This window comes from Cupressus sempervirens, chromosome 3 (assembly GCF_028749045.1).
Source record: "Cupressus sempervirens isolate cs-2001-9-10 chromosome 3, ASM2874904v1, whole genome shotgun sequence".
NCBI classification, from domain to species: domain Eukaryota; kingdom Viridiplantae; phylum Streptophyta; class Pinopsida; order Cupressales; family Cupressaceae; genus Cupressus; species Cupressus sempervirens.
In genome coordinates, this window is record NC_143120.1 from 350,731,064 (window position 1) to 350,754,200 (window position 23,137).

General features: G+C 34.4%; 1 protein-coding gene across 1 annotated transcript in view; it reads right to left on the reverse strand.

Moving 5' to 3' along the window:
* LOC149566429 (nucleophosmin) overlaps positions 1-19,595 on the reverse strand; it is a 37,844-nt gene extending 18,249 nt beyond the window's left edge. Inside the window, exons 1-2 of the mRNA XM_089819785.1 lie at positions 19,202-19,595; positions 3,225-3,335 (exon numbers count right to left, since the gene is read on the reverse strand). Of these exons, the coding sequence (XP_089675911.1) occupies positions 3,225-3,335; positions 19,202-19,405 (315 nt within the window). The 5' untranslated portion in view covers positions 19,406-19,595. The remainder of the gene's footprint in view (positions 1-3,224; positions 3,336-19,201) is intronic.
* Positions 19,596-23,137: the final 3,542 nt, after the last annotated feature.

Here is a 23,137-nt window from a genome sequence, read left to right on the forward strand (position 1 = left end):
TATTCAATGTTATGTTACTTAAAAGGAAGATGAATTTTTCAATTATATTACACAAGGGAAAATTATACTGGCTAAAATTACGTGCAAATTTAAAGAATATTGTACAAAATTGCAAAATTTGTCATCATGCAAAAGGGTTCAGAACCAAAATACCAGGTTACATCAGCCTTACCCTAGTCCAAAGAGTTCATTGAAGGATGCAAGTATGAACTTCGTTATTGGGTTACCAAGGGCAAGGGTTCAAAGAGGTAAAGACCCCATTTATGTGGTATCAAATAAATTTTCCATAATGGTACATTTTAGTCCATGTGAAAAGTCAAGCGATGCCACATTATTCTTTAAGAAGATAGTTCAAATCAATTGATTATCAAAAAGCATAGTTTTGGATAGAGACACAATATTTGAATCACTTTTGATGAGGAAATTAGACACCAAACTGAATTTCAACTCATCGCCACAAAAACCCAAAGCTGGCAAACAGAAGTTGTCATCACAAGTTTACATAACTTTGTTGAGATATTTTACTGGGGCAAAAAACTCACTCAATGGGATTTGATCTTGGCACGAGCAAAATTTGCTTACAACAACTTACTAGCATAAAATTTTACTAATTAGATACACGAGTTGCATACAAAGTTAAGAAAAATTTGGAGAAAAGCAAAATATAATTCAAGCAGCATGCAGATCTCAAGAGGAGCAAAGAAGAATTTCAACTTGAAGATTTGGTGTCAACTTATTTGCACAAGGAAGAATTTCCACAAGAGACTTGCAATAAGACAAAATGAAAGAAGATTTAGACTTACACTAATTAAGCCAAGAGGCTAAGCAAATTTGATTGTAAACATTTGGCCTTTAGGAAAAAAATGACATTCATTTTACTGTCTTGTGAGATGGGTTGGTGTGTACATAAAAAAGAATGATCGGTTACAACCGATTAAATTTAAAAATTATAATATTGAAGCAAAAGATCAAATAATTAAAAATTGGGCACATGAAGGGTCCCATGACAATTATGGGAAGAGCAATTATTTAATCCATAACTGCAAATGATTGTGGTAAATGAATCATTTCATCAGTAATACAACTGTTTAGAGCATTTTATTTTCCTTGTCTCCAAATCGCCCATTTCATAGGAGTAGTATAAACTAACAGATTTTGCAGATATGTTTATTTTTAGTTCAAAGAATTTGTTTTCATTTTGTATGCAATTCAACTGACTTATTGTGTAAAAGGCTTTTGCAATGCTCAAGCATTGAAGGGGATTCAATGGGGAGATTTACGATGGGCAGAAGCCAATTTTCAGTGTGACGAAACCATTAATGTTGGGCAAGAGTGGGATATGGAGGTATTTTTAGGACCCAATACAAGAAAGAAGCGTGCTAGTTATACAGAGCAAGGGAGTACAAGAAGCGTTATTGTAAGATCTACAATGGGTCCACGACAATAGTTGCAAAGGGATTTTGTTTTCTCGCCAGAGGATTATTGATTGATAAAGGTAAACAATTTTTATTGAAGCTATGAATCCAAAGGATCAAATCCATATAGAAAGCCAGAAAAGAATATTACAACAGCCTAGAACAACAGAAAACATCAAGCATCACAATAACCAGAATATCATTGTTAATTGATGGTTTATTGACCAACTGGTTATTTCCTAGGACACGTCTTTCTGAGTTTTAGGCATAGATCAAGTAAAATTTTTGTATGAACTGCATTTATGATTAATTATTAGAGCATGATGTATCTAATTTAACTTATGAGTTGAGGTCTATTTTGCAGGTGAAGGGGAAATTTGCTACATCAAACGTCACATTGTCGAGAGATCTTTTCAGCATTGTAGTGAAAATGGGGGTTGATCAAGCTTTCATCATGGATTTGATTGTGATTCTCAATCACATTAGCAGAGGAAATGATGAATTTTATGTCTGAAATCGGTACTTAGCAATGAAAATGATGAATTTTGTGTCTGAATTTAGGGCTCAGCTTATGTCAAAATTTGATTGGATAGTTGTCTGAGGAAACTTCTACGTATGTCTGTCGTCTTATCAGGAATTGCCTACTTATTTCTTCCAGTGCCTGGGTTTGGATAATATCTGTTCATTTTTTCATGGAAAAACTGTGTATGGTTAATATCAAAAAATCAAAGGTATAAATAAGATACCAAAGAGAATAGATCCATACTTAGTTAATATAAAAAATTAAGCTGGCAATTATAGATTTTAAATGCCATACAAATGCTGAAAATTTAGCAAATGAGATGTACTCTTTAGCATAATTGGTATGTATTGATTAAAGTGCTTTTAAGAGATGGAAGACACATTGATGTAAGAGGAATATAAGTGTAATGTCTTAATGTATATGTTTAGTTATATTTATGTGTATAGTTTAACAATGCTAATTGTTTATTACAATTTTAATGTTGCATTAAATTTCAATTCAATTCATTTATATATTTGATTTTTAATCATTATTTTAACATTTATTATGATTTTGTTGGAGATAAGTCTAGTTTCGCTATCTAACTTAGGCCTAACCATCATTCTACAACATGCCTATCCTACAGAAATAAAATTAGTAAGTTATGCAAATGATGAGCCATTTCCATTCAAACAAGTCTTAGGAGTTGTGGAGGCCTGAGAGGTTAATTAAATTTTAAAAGGAAATTATCTAAAAGAAAATAATGTAGCCTTATTCCGGATTCATTACCCTTGGAGTGAAGTCAATTACATAAGAATATCAAGCATTTTTTTAATTCTTTGTATTGTAGAAAAATTGAACTTTGATATTGGAATTTAATAAAGATTCCATTAATTTTAATGGGCCCATATGTAAATGTGGTAAAATCAAAAAACAAGGTTTAATGGATGGTATAATTTTAAAAGTGTATTATCATATATTTCTAATAATTGTTTTACTTCAGAAAATATTTCATCATCTGGAAAACGATATCTCTCGGCTTATTTTACTTATATTTTATAAAATATGGGTATCCTAGTTTGGTTAAGCTAGTTAACTGAGTTTCTAGTTTGAGTGGTATAAATTTAGGGCAAGATCAATAAATCTTCAAAACTGAATTGGTCATGATTTTGTCCTTTTACTTTTCCTAAGTTTAACTTTTAAAACAATGCTTCAATTTTTCTGTCTTCCTCAGATGTAAAGGTTGAAAAATTGCAACCAAATAGCACAATTGCTTGGTTAAAAAAATGAAGATTGAAAGAAAGCACCTTCAATTTGTCACCATCTTCAACAATATCAAGATGGAGGAGCCAATCACCTTCGTGCTTCTTCAGACTACAGATATTTTCTGCTACTTCTATAATTTGGTACTCTGAAAGCTGCATAGAAAAAAATCCCAGAATTATGCAAGATAGTTTTGTTGATGCCAACCTTTAGTAATTTGGCATCCTACATTCTCAACATGAAACCCTAAAATTAATATTTGAACATTTAAAAAGGTAAGCCTAAACCAATTAGCAGGCACAAAATTTCAAGAATTTGACATTTGATTAAGATATATGCACAGTTGTCTTGAAATTTATCATTCCGATAAAGCAAAATCAGTACAGCACAGCCAATCATCCAAGATTTAACATTTCAACTTCAGCTGTGGAGATATCTATGGATCTATACAGTTGAAATTCAAAGCGTCATTATTAAACAGCACTTTATATTGGCACCAACCTCAAAAACCATTCATCCTACATTTGCTCAACTTTAAATCATGGCATTTCCATTTAGGCAGTAAAACAGCAATTTCACAGGCATTCAATTTCTGACAGTCAATGATAGATCTTCCAGATCTTTAGGCACAGACTTCCCAACATTATAATTTGAAAATATTTATACACAAATTTCAAGGATTTGACATCATAACTCAGGAAGATTAACACAAATAGCTTTCAATAATATAAGATTTTAACTAAGGGTTTTGTAAACAAGAAAGCAAATTACCAATATAACAGTTTTATATTGGGGAGGTTTATAACAAACAAAATTTGAAATGTTGAACACCCAACAATCAAAGAGTACTGTTGTATTGGATCCAATTTCAAACCCAGGGCATTGCTCTTTCAAATCTTAATATTATAATTTTAATAATAAAATTTAAAAATAATATATTTGTATCAGTTAGTACGCAAGAGTTCTGATGCTCAACAGTAGAAGTGTAGGAGTTTAACCGACAAATTTTCTGGGATTTGATATTAGCGTCAAGTGAGAGTTCTACAGAAAAGTACTAAGATTTTATGTTAGAACCTGGGGATATCCTGCAAGGAAAAGAAAATCTGAGGCTTGATGTTAGAAGTCAGATAGAACAAATGTTAAAACTTCCTGGATTTCCTTTGATCAGTAATAATACTGAAATTTCCCAAGGCTCAAATGAGACCTAAGCATTGGAATGAAACAACACTATACAGTGGTATCCAGATACCTGATGACTGGCCTGAGGTAGGATGGCAACACACAAGTGAGTGTTCTCAAGTAGAGTAGTCACAAAATCTGCATGAACCTAGGCTTGAACTAGAAATTTTGAGAGGGCTATTTCTCGAAGTGAAAATTTGGAGTCTTTAACTTCCCAATTTCGACATCAGAACATCAGAAGATTTATGCACAATTATGCAGCCGTTTTGAATTGATCTCAACATTAAATCTATGTCATCCTACATGGTTTAAATTCATATCCTATTTTTTAGAAGGCACAGCATTTCCAATGTGCAACATTAGAGCTGAAAGACTAAAAGATGATTTCTGAAAATTGCAATTAAAAATAAAGGAGCTTTATGTACAATTTTTTCCAACTTAAACTATAATTTGAGTACACTTGTGCATAGTATTTCCAAGATATAATATTACAACAAAGGGAAACTTAAGCACAAACTTTTTATGATATAAATAAGAACATCACAATTTAGTAGATTTATCAACACAACTGTTATTAAAAATTCCAGACAAGGAGACGAATAAAAAAAGTTTTGAGATTCAACATAAAATATAGAGGAGATTTATGCACAAAACTTTTAAATTTTATCATTAAAGCACAAGGATATTCATACACAAACTTTCTGAGATACCTACTCTAGCACAGGGGAGATTTATGCCAAAAAATTATAAATTTAACTTTGTAATTACCATATTTTAGGTTCCAACAGTTTAAAAAATTGAAAAATACTAATAGGAAAAGACTGTTATATTAGTACCAGCTTCAAAACTTGGTGATCCAATATTATTTGCATTCAACAATAAAAGTATTTTTTTACAGTAAAAATAAGAGATTTGTACCAGTTAGTGGGCACTGGGCACAAAATCAAACACTTGACAGTGGAAATTGGAAATCTATGTACCTAATTTCCTAGATTGGCATAGGAACTCAGGAAGATTTATTAAAAAAATAAAATCTAACTGTATTTTACAATTAGAAGTTAGGGAGATCAATATGCAATAGCTCCTATATTTGATATAATACTTCTTAAGATAAAAAATCTGGCACGGATACTTTCAGGAAAGACTTGTGCTCAAGTTTTCTGATACTCAACCCTATAAGTCAAGCAGATCTACACCCAAAAAAACTGAAATAAGAATTTGGGGAGGGATGTACAAATTTCCAAGATTTGGAATTAGACCTTGAGCTGATTTACTCAAAACATTCAAATTTAACATTGGAACATTACAAGTCAAGGGAACTACTACAAAATTATTTTGAAGATTTATACAGTGATTGTGGAGATTTATAATGAAAGAGTTCTGAGCTATGACAGAGCTCAATAACCTTCTCAGATTATCAGAATAATACAGGGATATTTATGCGCAGAATTTCAATATACTTAACAGTAATTTATATAAGAACCCATTTTTAACCCTACCAGCTTGATTTTGTTACCCCAGCCAACAAACATGTGTGAGCCATTTCACGTATAATCTTTCCAGATATGGGAAAAACCCTCATAGATGAAGCTTTTTAAAGAAAGAAAACGAATGAAATCTATACCTGGGCCTTAAACCTTTTATCTCTATAGGGCTGGAAGCCCTGAATAAAAGGGAAGCAGTGGCTATTAAATTCACAAGTGAGCAAGGTACATGAGATCGACTATCTGCTTCCACCAACCCTTGGAGGGTGGATATAGTTGCATAGGCATGTTGTTGAAGATTGTAGCTGCAATAGAGATGTTGATCTCTGATTTTGCTATATATTGAAATTGAGATAATACCTATGTATTGTGTTTACAGCTGGAGAAGATATTTATGATAATATTTGAGATTATATTATATGAAGAGACACGTGTCATGCAAAGAGTCATGCGTTTGGGAATATGAAAAGACTTGTTTTTGGAAATTGAAGAGAACTTCGGTTGTGATATGAAGAGTCTCTCAATTCTCTATGTGTGTGTGTGTGTGTGATGCCTTTGTATGCTAAGATATAGTATCAAGTAAAAGCATTGTACTTGCAGTCCTCCCCTCGTTGCTTCTTGGTTTGCTTTTTCACAGTCACCATTTGGTGTTCCTGTTGCTAGTTGTCTCCCTGTTTGTAGCTTTCAGTCCCTTGGGCCCTTTTAGTGGTCTCTTGTTGGACATAAATAAATTTATCTTATCTGGTGTGGCTGGATTTTTCCCTCTAGATTGAAGGGTTTTCTTAGAATAAACTTGTTGTGTCTTTTGTGCCTATTTTGTTCCTCTTTTATTGTTATTTATCATTATTTCTGGGCAAAGCATTAACATGGTATCAAAGCAGTTTAGATAACAGAAATTAAAGAAGTCTCTCTTCTCTAGCTCATGTATATGTTGTGAATATTTTGCACATTTTTCTGATGTATATAGTAAGAGTCATGCGTTTGGGAATACGAAGAGACTTGTTTTTGGAAATTGAAGAGAACTTTGGTTGTGATATGAAGAGTCTCTCAATTCTCTATGAGTGTGCATGTGTGTGATGCCTCTGTGTGTTAAGATACAATATCAAGTGAAAGCATTGTACTTGCAATCCTCCCCTTGTTGCTTCTTGTTTTGCTTTTTCTCGGTCACCGTTTGGTGTTCCTGTTGCTAGTTGTCTCCATGTTTGTAGCTTTCAGTCCCTTGGGCCCTTTAGTGGTCACTTGTTGAACATAACTAAATTTATCTTATCTTATCTTATCTAGCATGGCTGGGTTTTTCCCTCTAGATTGAAGGGTTTTCTGAGGATAAACTTGTTGTGTCTTTTGTACCTATGTTGTTCCTCTTTAATTGTTTTTTATCATTATTTCTGGGCAAAGCATTAACATGGTATCAGAGCTGGTTAGATAACAGCAATTAAAGAAGTCTCTTTTCTCTAGCTCATGTATATGTTGTGAATATTTTGCACATTTTTCTTATGTATATACTAACCATGATAGAGTTATTTTACTTATGACTGCCTTCAATCAAGTTCTCAGTTTTTGTATGTGTGTGCTTTGCTTCATTCCATCTACCAAGCCAAGGAAATGTTAGACCTCTCGTATGATCCTTTATCTCTGTTTTTACATTTGGATATGCAGCATATATGTGACTTTATGCTCTATTGGCTTCGTGCGCATGGGTCTATGCTTCATTCTCGTCATCATCATGACTCTTCTTTATGACATCAGTTTTTTTATTTTGATTGATTCATTAACTGTCATTTATTGCCATTTCATCATTTTGGTTCCTTGATGGTACCCTGCGTGAGTTACCTTCATGCTGGAAGTTTTTGCATTGAACAATTTTTGTGTTGTTCTTTTGCAAGTGTCATTGATATGCTAGCTTCTTTGAGTTATCAGTTACTCTTGCAATCATCAGTTCTTCCTTTACGGTGCTTGATGCTCTTTATGGTGTAATCCTTTCTTCTTTGATGTTGCCATCTAAATGAAATCTGTCACTGCTGAGTTTTATGGAGTTCTGGTGTGCAGCAATCTTGCTTAAGAGGAACTATCCTTCGATGTAGATGATGGTCTTGTAATGCTTTGGGTAATTCCTGCAATAAATATCATGCTCTGTGAAGTAACCACGATCAGTTTAATGATTGTATAAGCATCCTTCTTATATCAGACATTGGCGAAGCCCCTTTTTACTCCAGTGAATCAAAGTTGAAAATGTATCTTCATCCTTGTTTATCATCATAGTGTTCATCTTCTTTCTTCATGCGAAAATATGAAACAGAATGATTTGTAGAATTGCAGCCCTTTCTTGGAGTTGTTCCTGGTTACATCGTGTTTATCAGATGCAGGTGTCTACTGATGGCTTCTTGTGCTCGAATATCTGAGGTGGCTCTTGTCTAAGTATGCTGCTTTATATGGTTTGTGGTGTTTCATCTTCTTACCATTACTATCATCAGTGATTATTGTTCTTCAATTCTTGGAATCTTGTCTAAGTGAATTGACTCTCTCCTTACCAATAATATGAAGGGTCATTGAGAATTGAGTTTTATGAATATTGTCATACCCCTTGACAATGTTGTTGTTTATAAGAGAACTAGCTCGCATAGCTATTGACATGTATTCGCATTTTTGTAACTGTTGACGGTATTAATGATGCTAGAAGTGATGACCTTTTGGGCTTCCTGTTGTTTTGGCCTTTTTCGGTGCTTTCACATGTTGTTTGCAAAATGTTCTTTGACGACTTTAGATTTTTCCATTGTCATTGGCCGGCTGGGGGAATGATTGGGTACGGCATTTATTTGCTGGTTGAATGGATTAGAGGCTACCAAAACAGCAGTAAAGAAGAAGAGATAGTGATGTCATGTTAGCAGAATGAGTTTTAGTGAGGACGTATCAGTAAGTGTTGGCCAAATAAACTTTTCATTACTTTTGCCTTGTTATTTTTAAAGTAAACACCAGTTTGAAATTAGCAAAAGACTGGATTGGCTGCATTACATATATCAATTGATCACTGCATTGGAAGGAAAGACCATTTGTTCAAGATTTAAAATTTTCTTATAGACAGTTGTTGGGAGTAAAGACTAGTTCAGAGATATCAATTATTGGCATAATTTTTTCAAAAAACGTGTTTGGATGTATATTTTGTAGAACTCTTCTGGGCATAGATTAAAGTATCTTATCTCATTCTACGATATATGAGCTTTGATATGTTGTGCTTCACATGTTTGATCAGATAGGTATTCTTTGGTTATATCTTGAATATTGATCATAAATAATGTTTTATTTTTAGCATTATATCTCTTTATGATAGTTTAACTCTATGAGTTATATTAATCGGTCTTGATTGCAAGACGCATCTAGAAGCAATGAAATGATGAGAGATTATATGCAAAATCATGAGAACGGGGATGTTGCTTGAAGTATTGGATTGAATCAATGATAAATATACTCATTAAAAGAGAAAAGATCGTATACAGGAAATGATATTCAGAGGGAGACTATTTGGATTTAGAAGGTTGCGTCTAATTCTTTGCATGCTTATGTGGCAATGTAACCACTAAAATTCCATGTTTGGTCAAATTGAAATCAGCTACCTTATTGTGGTGATCAAAGTTGTCCTTGCTGAGAGGGAGCCTCTGTTGAGAGAAAATCTCAGCCATTCTTATACATGTTGTTAATGAGTTCTTATCTATGAGAGAAGATTGAGGTGCAATACCTTGCTAATGAGTTCTTCTCAGCGAGAGAAGTTCAAGGTGAAATTCATTGATAATGAGTTCTTCTCTATGAGATAAGTTTGAACTAGAATCCTTTGTCAATGAGTTCTTCTCTGTGAGAGAAGTTTGAGGTAAAATCCCTTATTCCACCCTTTGCAATTAGGTATGGTGGATCCACCCTCTGTGATGAGATATGGTGGAAATGCATTCTTCTCAAGGAGAAGTTTGAGGTGAACGCCCTTGTCCTACCCTCTGCAATAAGGCATGGGGGAAATGCATTCTTCTCAAGGAGAAGTCTAAGGTGAAAGCCCTCATTCCACCCTTTGCGAGTAGGCATTGTGGAAGTCATATAAGTCACTCCATGGCTTTAATTTTATGCTACTATGATGAATTGTGTTATGCTGAGTTAACATGTTTTAATCAATGTGATGAGAATTGATCATTGATATCTTTGGTTGGAGCTATGTGTTCTTGCCATACTAGAGATCTCTCTCTTTTTAAGAGGGAGTGTTGAAGATTGTAGTTGTGTTAGAGATCTTTATCTCTAATTTTGCTATGTATTGAAATTCAGATAATACCATAGTTCTGAGAATCGCCTAAATCGTCGATTTGGCGATTTGATTCAAGCTAGGCAATTTTTTATGAGTCGTGAATCGGTTCAGCCAATTTTTTCCCATGAATCGCCTAAATCGCCAATCACCAATTCATGCGATTCATGGGAAAATTGCCTTAATCGACTCCATGAATTGGCCAAAATAAAAATTTAGGAAAAAAGAAAAAAAAACCTTAGCAACATCTTATCTCTGCAATAGCTACAGAAGTCATGCTGTCATATAGAAGAACAGTGAGGCACCATAGTTCCGAATTCATATGGACCACTAGAACATTGGATATTCAATCAAATAACACTCTCCCATTCTTACCAAACATAATACATCTGATAAATCTTATTATAGAAATCGGGCCTAGGACTGATATATTAGTAATATAAGTTATATTCAATAAAGGGTGCATGAAATAAGTTTTAAATTGTTAAAATCTCTAAATCTAAAGCGTTTTTTTTAATTTGCCGATTCATAGCTGATTCGATTCCAATGCATGGCCGATTCACGATTCAATTCATCCTTGTCGATTCCAATCCGATTCCGATTCTCATTACTTTGGATAATACCTATGCATTGTGTTTACAAATGGATAAAATATTTATGATAATGTTAGAGATAATATTACACGAAGTGACATATGTCATGCAAAGAGTCATGCATTTGGAAAATAAAGAGACTTGTCTTTGGAAATCGTTCGGTTGTGATTTGAGGAGTCTCTCAATTCTATACGTATGCATATGTATGTATGTATGCGTGTGTGTGTGTGTGTGATTCCTTTGTGTGCTAAGATATAGTATCAAGTGAAAGTATTGTACTTGAACATTTATATTAATATAAGTGATATTTTTATGGTGTGGTGGGTTTTTCCCTCTAGATTGGAGGGTTTTCCTAAAATAAACTTGCTGCGTCTATTGTGCCTATTTTGTTCCTTTGTTTATTGTTCTTTATCATTATTTTTGAGCAAACCATTAACACGTTTTACGTGTACAAGAGTGAGAACATGCACAATAAGTGAAAACTATGTACCCCAATTATATATGTGTGTATGCACGCGCACAAAGCTTTCCAAATTTGAGACTAAAAATCAAAGAATTGAGAAAAGATATTCAAAGACTCAGGACTAACACTAAGGGGGACTTTTGTTTGTAATGTCAAAACTAAAGCATCCTAGAAATAACTTCAAATTATATTCAAACAGTGAGAATAGAATATCTTATGTTGTTGGGACTTAGAGTCAGCAAGCTGTTTTTCCCTGAATAAAAGATCAAAGCTTGGCAATTAGAAATATATAGAATATATGAAAATATTTTTAATGGTTTTGTTTTTCAAAGTTTGAATCTAAGTTGCCGATTCAGGTTCGGGTTCGGGGTTCAATTCGTGGATTCAGGCAATTTTTTTTTTTCCCATTTGGGTTCGTGGGTGGGTTCATGAGTGTATATATATATATATATTATATATATATATAAACACACACACACAAAAGAAACATGCATAGTTGCAAAACAAAGTCATTTCACAATATGAACAATTGTTGCTTGATCATTGATCAATGCCAAATGCCAAAGGGTTTCGGGTCCCTTCAAAACCTATTTTTACCTAAATCTAAAAGCATTAAATACTCGCTCAATAATCTATCTTCATGATTGTAAAGAAAATTATACATTGAATTACTAAATTGCAAAACATAGACTAGTTCATCAAATAATACATTGAATTACTAAATTGCAAAAGAAAGACTAGTTCATCAAGTAATAAAGATTGAAACATGATGATAGATGACAAGTTTATAGTAGTTTATCAATAATCATAGTATCAAATGCCCTTCAAGGGTCAAATGGATCATCACAAAATGAGGGATCAATGGCTTCATCCCCAATTGCAACTATATCTAGATCTTCATCATTGGAACCCAAACTAGTTCCACTAGTCCCATATGCTGCTATATCATCGTCCTCCTCCTTGACATAAGGGATTAGATGAGTGAAATGTTTTTTATTAAGTTCCTTTGAGAGTTGCATAAGAAAACAATTAAAATTTTAATGTTGTTTCAGCCTTGGGTTCGTTGTGGGTTCATCTAGGTTCGCTTCAGCAAGGACCCGGACGAATCCACAGTCAAAACTAAGGACCCTGCCCAGACCCGAACCGAACCCAGGGACGAATCCGGACCCGTACAGACCCAAACCCGAATCCGGGCAGCAGGGGACAAATCCGGCAACTAAGGTTTGAATTGATTTTCTTCTTTCGTTTTGGAGGACATGGCCAAGTCTTTGAATTAGACTCATCAAGTATGCACTGAGACACGCCATGCCTAACTCAGACTCAAGTGCACTAGTTCTTGCCGAGACATCTCAACACTATGGCATATTCAAACAACAGAGCAAATTCAAAACTTCTACTACTCAATGCTGATATGTGCACATATTTTCAAAGATTTTGAGATTAGAATCCAAGGAGTCTTAGGGACAAGGTTTGTGAACTAAGAAAATATCAAATTAGAAATGGGGAGATTTGTCATTTAGGTAGACAAGTACTAACATTTAACATTAAAAAGTAACGAAAATTAAAGCACAAATTTTTAAACATTTACTTTGAAACTCAAGCATATCTGTAACAGAAGAAAACTATACTAAAACTTGGAAAGATTTAGGCACCAAGTCTTTGAAATTTATTATGAAAAAAAGACATTTATGCATAAAACTCTGAGATGTGGCTTTCTAATAGGGAGAAATTATTTGTAATACTTCAGAGGTATGACATTCAATAGATTTATGCACAAACCTTGGATGCTTATACATAAAAATCTTAGTTTTTTTAAATTGGTGACCACTTTTGACTAGAGCTTGTACTAGTGGAGCCATTATGGGGGTCCCAATCCCCAAGAGCAACTGAGGCATTAATACCTCATTGGTGAGATTCTAACCATGTTTATAGTATTAACACTACATTCAACTGCTATTGCACTATGGGGACAACCCCTCCTTATACACAAAATCTCAAGAATGGGTACTTATGCAATAACCCCAATAGGTTATAACTTCTTCAAAAACCAAAAATCTTTATACTTCAATTGTTTGACATTTCGTCAAACACTTTGCAAGCAAGCTTTGATACCACTGTAATAACCCTCCTCAAATCTGCTCTCAAAGATATTGATTGAAGGCTCAAAGAATTTTGTCAAACAATTCACATGCAAGAGACATATGACTGATATAATATTTCAGCTTGCTTTAAATGACTTTTTTTCAATTTGCATTAATGAGAAACTTGTGCTAGAAGACTCAAAATGGACTACACAATGACCTAACATGAGTGTGCTCCTAATTTTGACAATATTCAGTGCATATATTATGATCTAAGCATGAGAAAAGAACACCTACAGCCAACTGGCATTTTTGCAAACAGTTGGTATGCAAACTATCTAGCCGATAAATAATGAGATTGAATTACTTAAATGACACCAGCAACTATTATCTTTTTGATTGCAATCAAATTTCTAATACAATGCTCATGAAATATGGCTAAGACTTTGGCATTTACATGGATTACAAAATGATAATGCTAGTACAATGCACACTTACAGCTAAAAGCTTATAATACCCTAAAAAAAACAATACTAACAAAGGAACCTGGTTGTAGATGGCTGTAATAATTTTCCTTCAATGCTGCCCCTTCTGCTTTACTTTTTCGAACTGCTTTTACGGTTCCGCTTTTTCCGCTTGCTTTTTCGATTCCGCTTTTTCCGCCTGCTTTTTCGGTTCCGCTTTTTCCGTTTGCTTTTTCGATTCCGTTTTTTCCGCTTGCTTTTTCGGTTCCGCTTTTCCGGACTGCTTTTTCGTTTCTGCTTTTTCGGATTGCTACCCTGTTGAATCTCAAGACTGCTACCCTGTTGAATCTCAAGACCATATCTTTCAATGGCGTCAAGATTTTCAGCTTGAAGGGATTTCGTCCTTCAAACTATTGAGACATAACCTCCAGAAAATTCTCCAATTTCTTTGATATTTCCAACCATGCATAAAAGAAGCTCTTCCATTTCTTTTATAGTGTTCTCACAAGAGCTCCATCCTTCGTTTTCTCAATGTGGGATAAAACATAACTCCCTTTATGTAACTTATGTCTCCAATGTGTTATAAAATAAAGGGGACTCTTTTAATTTAAATATTTCCCACAAACTATAGTCTATGCATTAATAAAGTTAAATATTTAAATTTAACTTTATAAAATAGCTTTATCAATGCATAACAAATCTTATTAATGATAAACAAGTCTTTTTGTCGATTTTAAACAATTACCATCGACATACCGCTGCCACTAGATGTCCGACCATGTCCAAGATGACTTACTATAAATAGTAAGTATGCCCAAAGTTGCCTCAGAATCCATCAGAAAGACCTGTAACTGAAACTATCTTGGCCAAATGGCCTCTAAGTCCCTTTAATGTCCTGGTTAGCCTACGAGACAGTGGGGAAATAGGCCAACGACAACAACATGCTATGAATGCTAAAAAGGGGACATTACAATCCGCCCTTCCCAAAATTGCTTGTCCCCAAGCAATGGTCGAACAACAACCCAATCAATCCACCTGGATCCCAAATGTAGTCATGAACTATACTCCTGTCAATCAACATAGGCTCCTGCAACAACCTCTGAAAATTAACCAAGAGGAATCCATAATCAAACTGGCAAATACAACTCACCCAAACTCCAAAGTCGGGCACCCATGAGAAACAAGCTCTCGAAATATCAGAACCCAAGTAGAGTAGATAACCCAAACTGCCAACATAGTAAATACCATCAACACATCCCACTAGCCTATGTGGAATGTACAATACAATTCTGCAACAACAATGAATACTCCCGCATGAAACTGCACCAAATACAGAGAATCCACACACTGCACACCTACTGCAATTATCACAACTCTGCAGATCACCGGTCACTGTCTCATAACCATAACACCCATGCACTGCTGATGGTGAATAGTCATTACACGGTAGATAGCAAAAACGAGAGCTCAGACCAAACCTATCTACCATCAACTCCTCAACACATGGATCAAAAGCAAACCGATGAACATATCCTACAGTATAATGCCGGTAAAAAGAACCAATCCCAGTCAAAGACTCATCCTGCAGACGTGATACAACCAACTGTGACTGATCATCAGCTAAGTCAGAGGATGATATAGCCAAGAGTGCAGAATCAACAACAGCATCACTAGTCTCTGTGCCCTCCAAGTCAAACATATCATAATGCTCAGCTGCAGCACCCAACTCAGTTGAACCTACCTCTAGCAGAAATGGACCAAATATGCCAATACTAGTGTCGTAGACAGATATATCCTCATCTCCACTACCTCTATCAACCTCGACCATGGACATCCGCGGATCACCAGACTGATACCACTGTAATAACCCCAATAGGTTATAACTTCTTCAAACACCAAAAATCTTTATACTTCAGTTGTTTGACATTTTGTCAAACACTTTGCAAGCAAGCTCTGATACCACTGTAATAACCCCAATGGGTTATAATTTCTTCAAACACCAAAAATCTTTATACTTCAGTTGTTTGACATTTCGTCAAACACTTTACAGGCAAGCTCTGATACCACTGTAATAACCCCAATAGGTTATAACTTCTTCAAACACCAAAAATCTTTATATTTCAGTTGTTTGACATTTCGTCAAACACTTTGCAAGCAAGCCCTGATACCATTGTAATGGCCCTCCTCAAATCTGCTCTCAAAGATGAAGAGAACCTGGTTGTAGATGGCTGTAATAATTTTCCTTCAATGCTGCCCCTTTTGCTTTACTTTTTCGAATTGCTTTTTCGGCCTGTTTTTTCGGTTCCGCTTTTTCCGCTTGCTTTTTTGATTCCGCTTTTTCCGCCTGCTTTTTCAGTTCCGCTTTTTCCGCTTGCTTTTTCAATTCCGCTTTTTCCGCCTGCTTTTTCGGTTCCGCTTTTTCGGACTGCTTTTTCGTTTCTACTTTTTCGGATTACTACCCTGTTGAATCTCAAGACCATATCTTTCAATGGCGTCAAGATTTTCAGCTTGAAAGGATTTCGTCCTTCAAACTATTGAGACATAGCCTTCAGAAAATTTTCCAATTTCTTTGATATTTCCAACCATACTTAAAAGAAGCTCTTCCATTTCTTTTATAGTGTTCTCACAAGAGCTCTATCCTTCGTTTTCTCAATGTGGGATAAAACATAACTCCCTTTATGTAACTTATGTCTCCAATGTGTTATAAAATAAAAAGGACTCTTTTAATTTAAATATTTCCCACAAACTATAGTCTATGTATTAATAAAGTTAAATATTTAAATTTAACTTTATAAAATAGCTTTATCAATGCAAAACAAATCTTATCAATGATAAACAAGTCTTCTTGCCAATTTTAAACAATTACCATCGACATACCGTTGCCACTGGATGTCCACCCATGCCCAAGATGACTTACTATAAATAGTAAGTATGCCCAAAGTTGCCTCAAAACCCCTCAGAAAGACCTGCAACTGAAACTATCTAGGCCAAATGGCCTCTAAGCCCTTTTGATGTCCTGGTTAGCCTACGGGACCGTGGGGAAATAGGCTAACAACAACATCATGCTATGAATGCTAAAAAGGGGACATTACAACTTATGCATAGAATTTTGACTTTTGAAGTTCGTTAAATTGAGAGATTAATGCACAAATTTTAAGATTCAACATTATAAGTTCAATACTTATAAATACATAAAATTTCTCATCTGTATTAACTATAAATTTATAACAAAAGATATTTATAGAAAAAACAATAAAATTTAAAATTGGAACTTGGAAAAATTGATACACAAAATATTTAGGAATTTATGCTTAAACCTCAGAATCATGTTAAAACGCATCATGAAAAACATTAAAACTGTGGAAACATTGTATAGAAAACTTTCAATATTTCAGGGTATTCATGATATTGCCAAGGAATTGGAAGAGTAGGCGAAGGGGGTGAGGGGTTTCCTAGTATGAAACACCAAATGAGCAGGCATCCATTCATGGCATATTTCATATGTAGATTTATGGCTAATGGTCTAAATGCAAAAGAAACAGAAAAAAAAGGCATGCATAAAATCCTGAATCTAACATAAAAAATGGTGGAGACTTCTGTGCAGAATTTCTCACATTTAACATAAGGCTACAGTAACATTTATGCACAAAAGCTCTGAGATTTAATGTTACAACAAAGGAATTTGTGCAGAAAACCTAACAAATTTAACATTTGAGGAAACTCCAAATTTTGGGATCGTGGACTGGGGAGATTTATGTACAACTTTTCTGAAACTAAACATAAAATGAAAAGAATGGAGCACAAATTTGGTAAGATTTTTGCAGACTTTTTTTTAATTTACCAATAGGACTTGAAGTATGCACAAATCATGTGGGAACTAACATGGAATCAGTGGAGAGTATGCACAAACTTTACAGCACTTCATCACGACTAAGGCAGATTTATGCACAAACCTTCCACGAAAAACCTTTATTTCTAGGAATTATATTAGAAGATTTAGGAGCACAATTTATATAATTCAATAATTTTGAAATGCCAATTCTCTAAATTTCTCACACTGCTTTTTCCAGAAGTGCTTCATGAAATCTTTCTAAACATTAACGTTGTAATTTAGGTTGGATTTAACAATATAACTTTAAAATATTTGACAACAATAAATGATATTCCTTAGATACGACACTGGCAGTAAGGAGAGTACACGTGATGTCCTGAGATTTAACGTGAGAGCTAAAGTGAATCGTGCAATAATTTCTATATTGAACAATATAATATAAGTAAATATGTTCGTCAATTAACAAATAACTTCGTAACATAAACAGCCCAGACTGGGTGAAATAAAGCCTTTGTCAACAAGTTAAAAAGTAATGGCTTTCACAAAAAGACCCTGCTTGAAATGCCCAAAGGACCTGACAAAGTGTTAAAATTGGATAAATTGCAGCGTCCAACTCATTGACGAAAGCACAGAAGCCCAAACCAACGGCGCAAGGTGTACAAACAAGAAAAAAATAACTCTTTGTTGTGACATGTAAAACCACAAGAAGAAATTACCAAATCCAATAGGCCATTAAAACTAGGAGAAAGAGGGCACACCATAAATGAAATTCAACATTAGATCCTGGGAACGTTTATGGACGGAACTTTCTGAAACTTTACATTAAAAATCCAGAAACTTGTTCACAAACATTTTGCAATTTTACAACAGAATTTGAGAACGCATTAATATGTGAGATTTAACATTAGAGATCAAGGAGATCTATCGATAAAACATTCAGAATTGTAACACAAACTATGGAAAATGTATGCGGAAAACTTGCTGAAATTTTCTAAAATCTAAAAATACATCTGAGGATATTTATCAACACTTATTCTTTAGGTTTAGGACGGGAACCAATGTATGCACAATTTTTCTCACAATCAAAAAGATATAAGAAGTGGAAGGAGAAGAGCTCAAGTAGTCAAGAGTTGTAGCTTGCAAAGTAGAGCAGTGTACTAAAATCCAGGATTTTGATCATGATCTGTTGTTACTGTTAGATAGAAGTTTGTGACCATTTGGTTCGATATAGTGGAACATGAGTAAGGAAGTCTTTGACAACTTTGACAAAAAAGATACCTTTAAGTTGTAATATCTAACAGTATCAAACTCGGAGAAATTTCACGTTTTTTTATAATTTTTTAATGACAAAAAGCTGGGGAAATTTCATAAAAAATTCTGATATGTTAGATTGGAAAATAGAAAACCGTTTAGAAAATAAGTAAATAAGATGAACGTCATAATAGCCGACTGGCAAGAACTGCTGAGATTATAAATTTAAACCTAGGAGATTTAAAGGCAAAAAAATTCACAGACGATTTAAGTCCAGATTCTCTGAGATCTAACACTGGCCTAAGTCGAAGTGAACTCAGTAACCTACTGCAATAACTAAGCCTAAATTTCTAAAACAGAGGATAATATACACAACGAACTATTCAATGAATACCTACCTTTTGGGGGGCGATTTGCTTGCGCTTCTCTGTCACTTGGCGGTGCAGCTGCTCAGAGATTTTTTCGCAAACTCCACATTTGATGTAAGGAATGTCTTCCTTTCGAACGATTGCATTTTGTTTCTTAGGACCTCCAGTTGCTCTGCCAGAAAAAACTGTAAAAACTATAACAAATACCACGGCAGTTAATCTCAACAAAGCCATTGCATTTGCGTCCAATCCTCTCAGGTACAGTTAATGATCTCTGTGATATATATTCACGGCATATATGCACTTGAGTATATTTGTTCTGTATATCTACTTATGGCATTTTTTAAAAAAAAATTACAAAAATATAGATTGTCTTTGATTTGTATTTTGAATACGTGTTGACTGTTATGGCTACCGCGAGTCCACTCCATGCAGTATTTGAATGGCATTAAATATTAAGACTATTGGTTCCGTAGCCCTTGGAGGCTTTGTGATTGGCAGAAAAAGGTAGCCCTAGAAGATGATTGGTTCCTGTCCGCTTGGAGCCTCTCTGATTGGTCAGAAGCAATTAATGTGATGTAATGACGATGCGGTTGGGTCGAGACCCTTCTTTTATTTTACATGACAGCAAGTTCTATGTGAAGAGGAGCATTTCTATTTCAAGGTAGCGGGCCATGAAATGGGCCCCATGGGAAGTTCGTTTTTATTATATTAGAATTTTACAATTGGTCGAGGTTATCAAACTTTTCACATTTTTATATTTAAATTTTACAATTGGTTGAGGTTATCAAATTTTACAAGTAAGTTGGTTAGGAGATCTACAATTTGGGGGGAGGTCATTATAATGAGAAAGGTGGTGTTTTAATGATGAGAAGGGTTTTTTTTGGGTGGGTGTGAGGGTGCGGGGTGGTGGAGCAGGTCATCTTTAAGTTTAAACATTAATTAGATCATTGATTATATTTAAAATGATGGGCATATGGGATCGGTCATAGGTAAAAAGTGAAGTTTTCTCAGTAACTAAAGGTGTTTGAGGGTACAAGGGAGAAGAGTCATCTGCAACCTATCCAATGGAATTCAGTGTTGATGCAACTTGGGAGTTGAACCATCAAAGAGGCTGTCGAGAATGGGCAACAAGTCCTAGACAATGCTAAGTTTGTCGAGCAGACCAATATTGTTGTCCCCTCTCCTCAAAATGCAAAAAATAGCTTGGTAAGACCCTCCCTATAGACATTGTATCATCAAACCTACTCTCCAAATGTTGCACGCTCTTGAATCATAAAGTTGTAGATTAAGAGAAATTGTTGTACTCCTTGTAGCTCAAGATCTTTCTAAATAGCCATCTAGGACTTTCTTGAATGATTGGTTACATGATGTTTGGGGTAATAGGTTAAGGTTTTATTTTACATATCTTTGCATGGTTCAATTTTATTATTTTGTTCAAATCTTTCTTGCTAACCCTATGTTTCATAAGAAGTTATCAAACAACAGTTTTGGAGGATTGGTCTATGTAACTTCAGAGTCATTCCTTGGTCCTTTGAAGTGATCCATAATGAGGTCTTGGCCCTTTCATCTCCTCGATGGCTTATGGTAGGTAATCTACCCCCATTCTTGTCGAATCTCACCCCACAAATGATGGAACCAATTGGCAAAGTTGTCAAAATTGATAGAATTGATAATCTCCTACCCCATAGAAGTGTCAGAGTCTTGCTTACCATCACTCCTTGTCTTGACTTGCTAAGTGAAACTTATTTTGATCTGGAAGACCATATTGTTACATGCCCTATTGCCTTCTTGGGTGGTAGTAACATGTGCTTTCTTAGTAGGAAAGAAGGTCATACAAGGAAGGCTTGCCCTATTAAGTAGAGAATAGTAAACAGTTTTCCATACAAAGCAAAGCTCAATACCCAATCACCTTCTCAAAGTATGATTTTATCAAATATCCTTCATATTCAAGAGACCTATCAATGGTCAAACACTCACTAACCAAATACAACCTTTCATCATTCACCATACCCAATATCAAACCCTAGAATGGATCCATACCCAATACCTTGACTCTCCATTACTCTTTCACATGGAGAACCTCTTGAGTGTATATTGAATCACAAAAAACTTTACATTACCCAACTTTATTCACAAACAACTTGACATCATAATCCCTATCCTTATGACAGTTACCAGTACCCCTATTTATGATAGTCATAACCAACCCTCTAATTTCATGTCACTTACCCCTAAGCTTAGAAACATCTACTAGGTTCCTTTAGACTCTCATGTGATGGAGCGAGGTGGGTCCAATCAATGGGCTCATTCAATAAGGACAAACATTTTGAAGTTTTTGTGAGATACAACTTCTCACATCAAAAGTGTCACTTCAAGACACTACTCAACTTCTCCCAACAAGGAAGAACTCTTAGTTCCCCTAGCCACTCTACTACTTCAACTCAAACCTCTAATAGACTCTTCAATAGTCACAAGATCCTTAAAAGGATCATTTCACATCACATATCCAACACTTATCATTCTTGTCCATTATTTTTTGCATTTACCTCAAATTTGGAAATCAGAGAGTTCTGTCAGTCTCCAAATACTCCAAATTCACCTTTTATTAAGTCACTTTGTTGCTTTTATTGATTTCTAGGAGGGTTTCAGACCTATCAATACAAAAACACCTATAAATCTAAGAACAACAATCACCAAATTAACTTAGACCAACTGCATTAAAAAGGTATCTCAAAACATTATCCAACCATGTCACATGATCTAGTCTATCAATCTGTACAAGGTTGACAACTTTAGAAAAAAAGATTTAGATAGTATTCATCAAACTTCAAATCTATACAATTTCCATCCAATGATTAGGGAACAGTTCAAATATATCTATATAGAATCTTACCATGACCAAAACCAACTTTTGAATAGGTATAACTGTTGGTAAAGAAGTTGCATTTATCGATCAAGTTTTGTAAAAAAAGTTGCTTGACAACATTTTAGCAACTCACATGAAAGATTAATCCAAACTTGATATTGTATATCTTCTCACCTACTCTTCATTTCAATAGCTCCTTTGCAATGGAACCTTATCAATCAAACGTATATTTCTCTTGTAATTATTGATATTTTACATCTCTTTATTAGGCTATAACCCGTTTCAAGTTTTTAACAAAACTGATCGCTCATTCACACTATTAATGCAAATAATTTCTTCAAGGGGCCTCTATATCTCTTGTCTTCTTTTCATCTCTCCTTATTTCATTATGGAGATTTTATGTTTCATATTTGAGGTATTTGCAGGTCATTTTGTTGTAGAGTTTCATCTAGCATACATTTCTTGAAAAGACATTTTTTGTTTTCTTTAAAACATGATAAAAACTATTTGTACACTTGCTTGCATCTTCTTGTGATGGATTTAACTTAAATCTTTTCCTTCATTTTGTATATTATATTTCACAATAGATTAAAAGGGATTATGTACATCTTTTTAAAGTTTGATATTTCTCTTTTGCTTGGCTCATAGTCCACCAATAATTTTTCAAAACACATATTGACCAGTTGGAGATTGAGGCTCCTAGTCAATCAATTATTTGCATCCATTGTTTGTGCACCAAGAAACAAAGGCATGTAACTTTATCACTTGTAAATATTATTCACAAACTCTATAAACAAGTAGTCTAGTTACTCAAATATCCAGCCAATGATATTATAATTTTTTAAATCGGCTTACATATTTATCCATAAGTCTTATGAAATGTTTTTGTTCGTTTAAAATTGGCTTACATATGTTGCTTTACTTGACATAGTGCTAGAAATGAAATAGATATATAGCATTATATAATAACTTAGAAAGTTAAATGGAAAGAAACTATTTCAAGAACATCACCTTAACATTATGCTTATGTTAGAAACTCATTGTGGAAAAATAGTTCCATGATTAAATTTAGTAAGTATAGTTTAAACTTTACAATG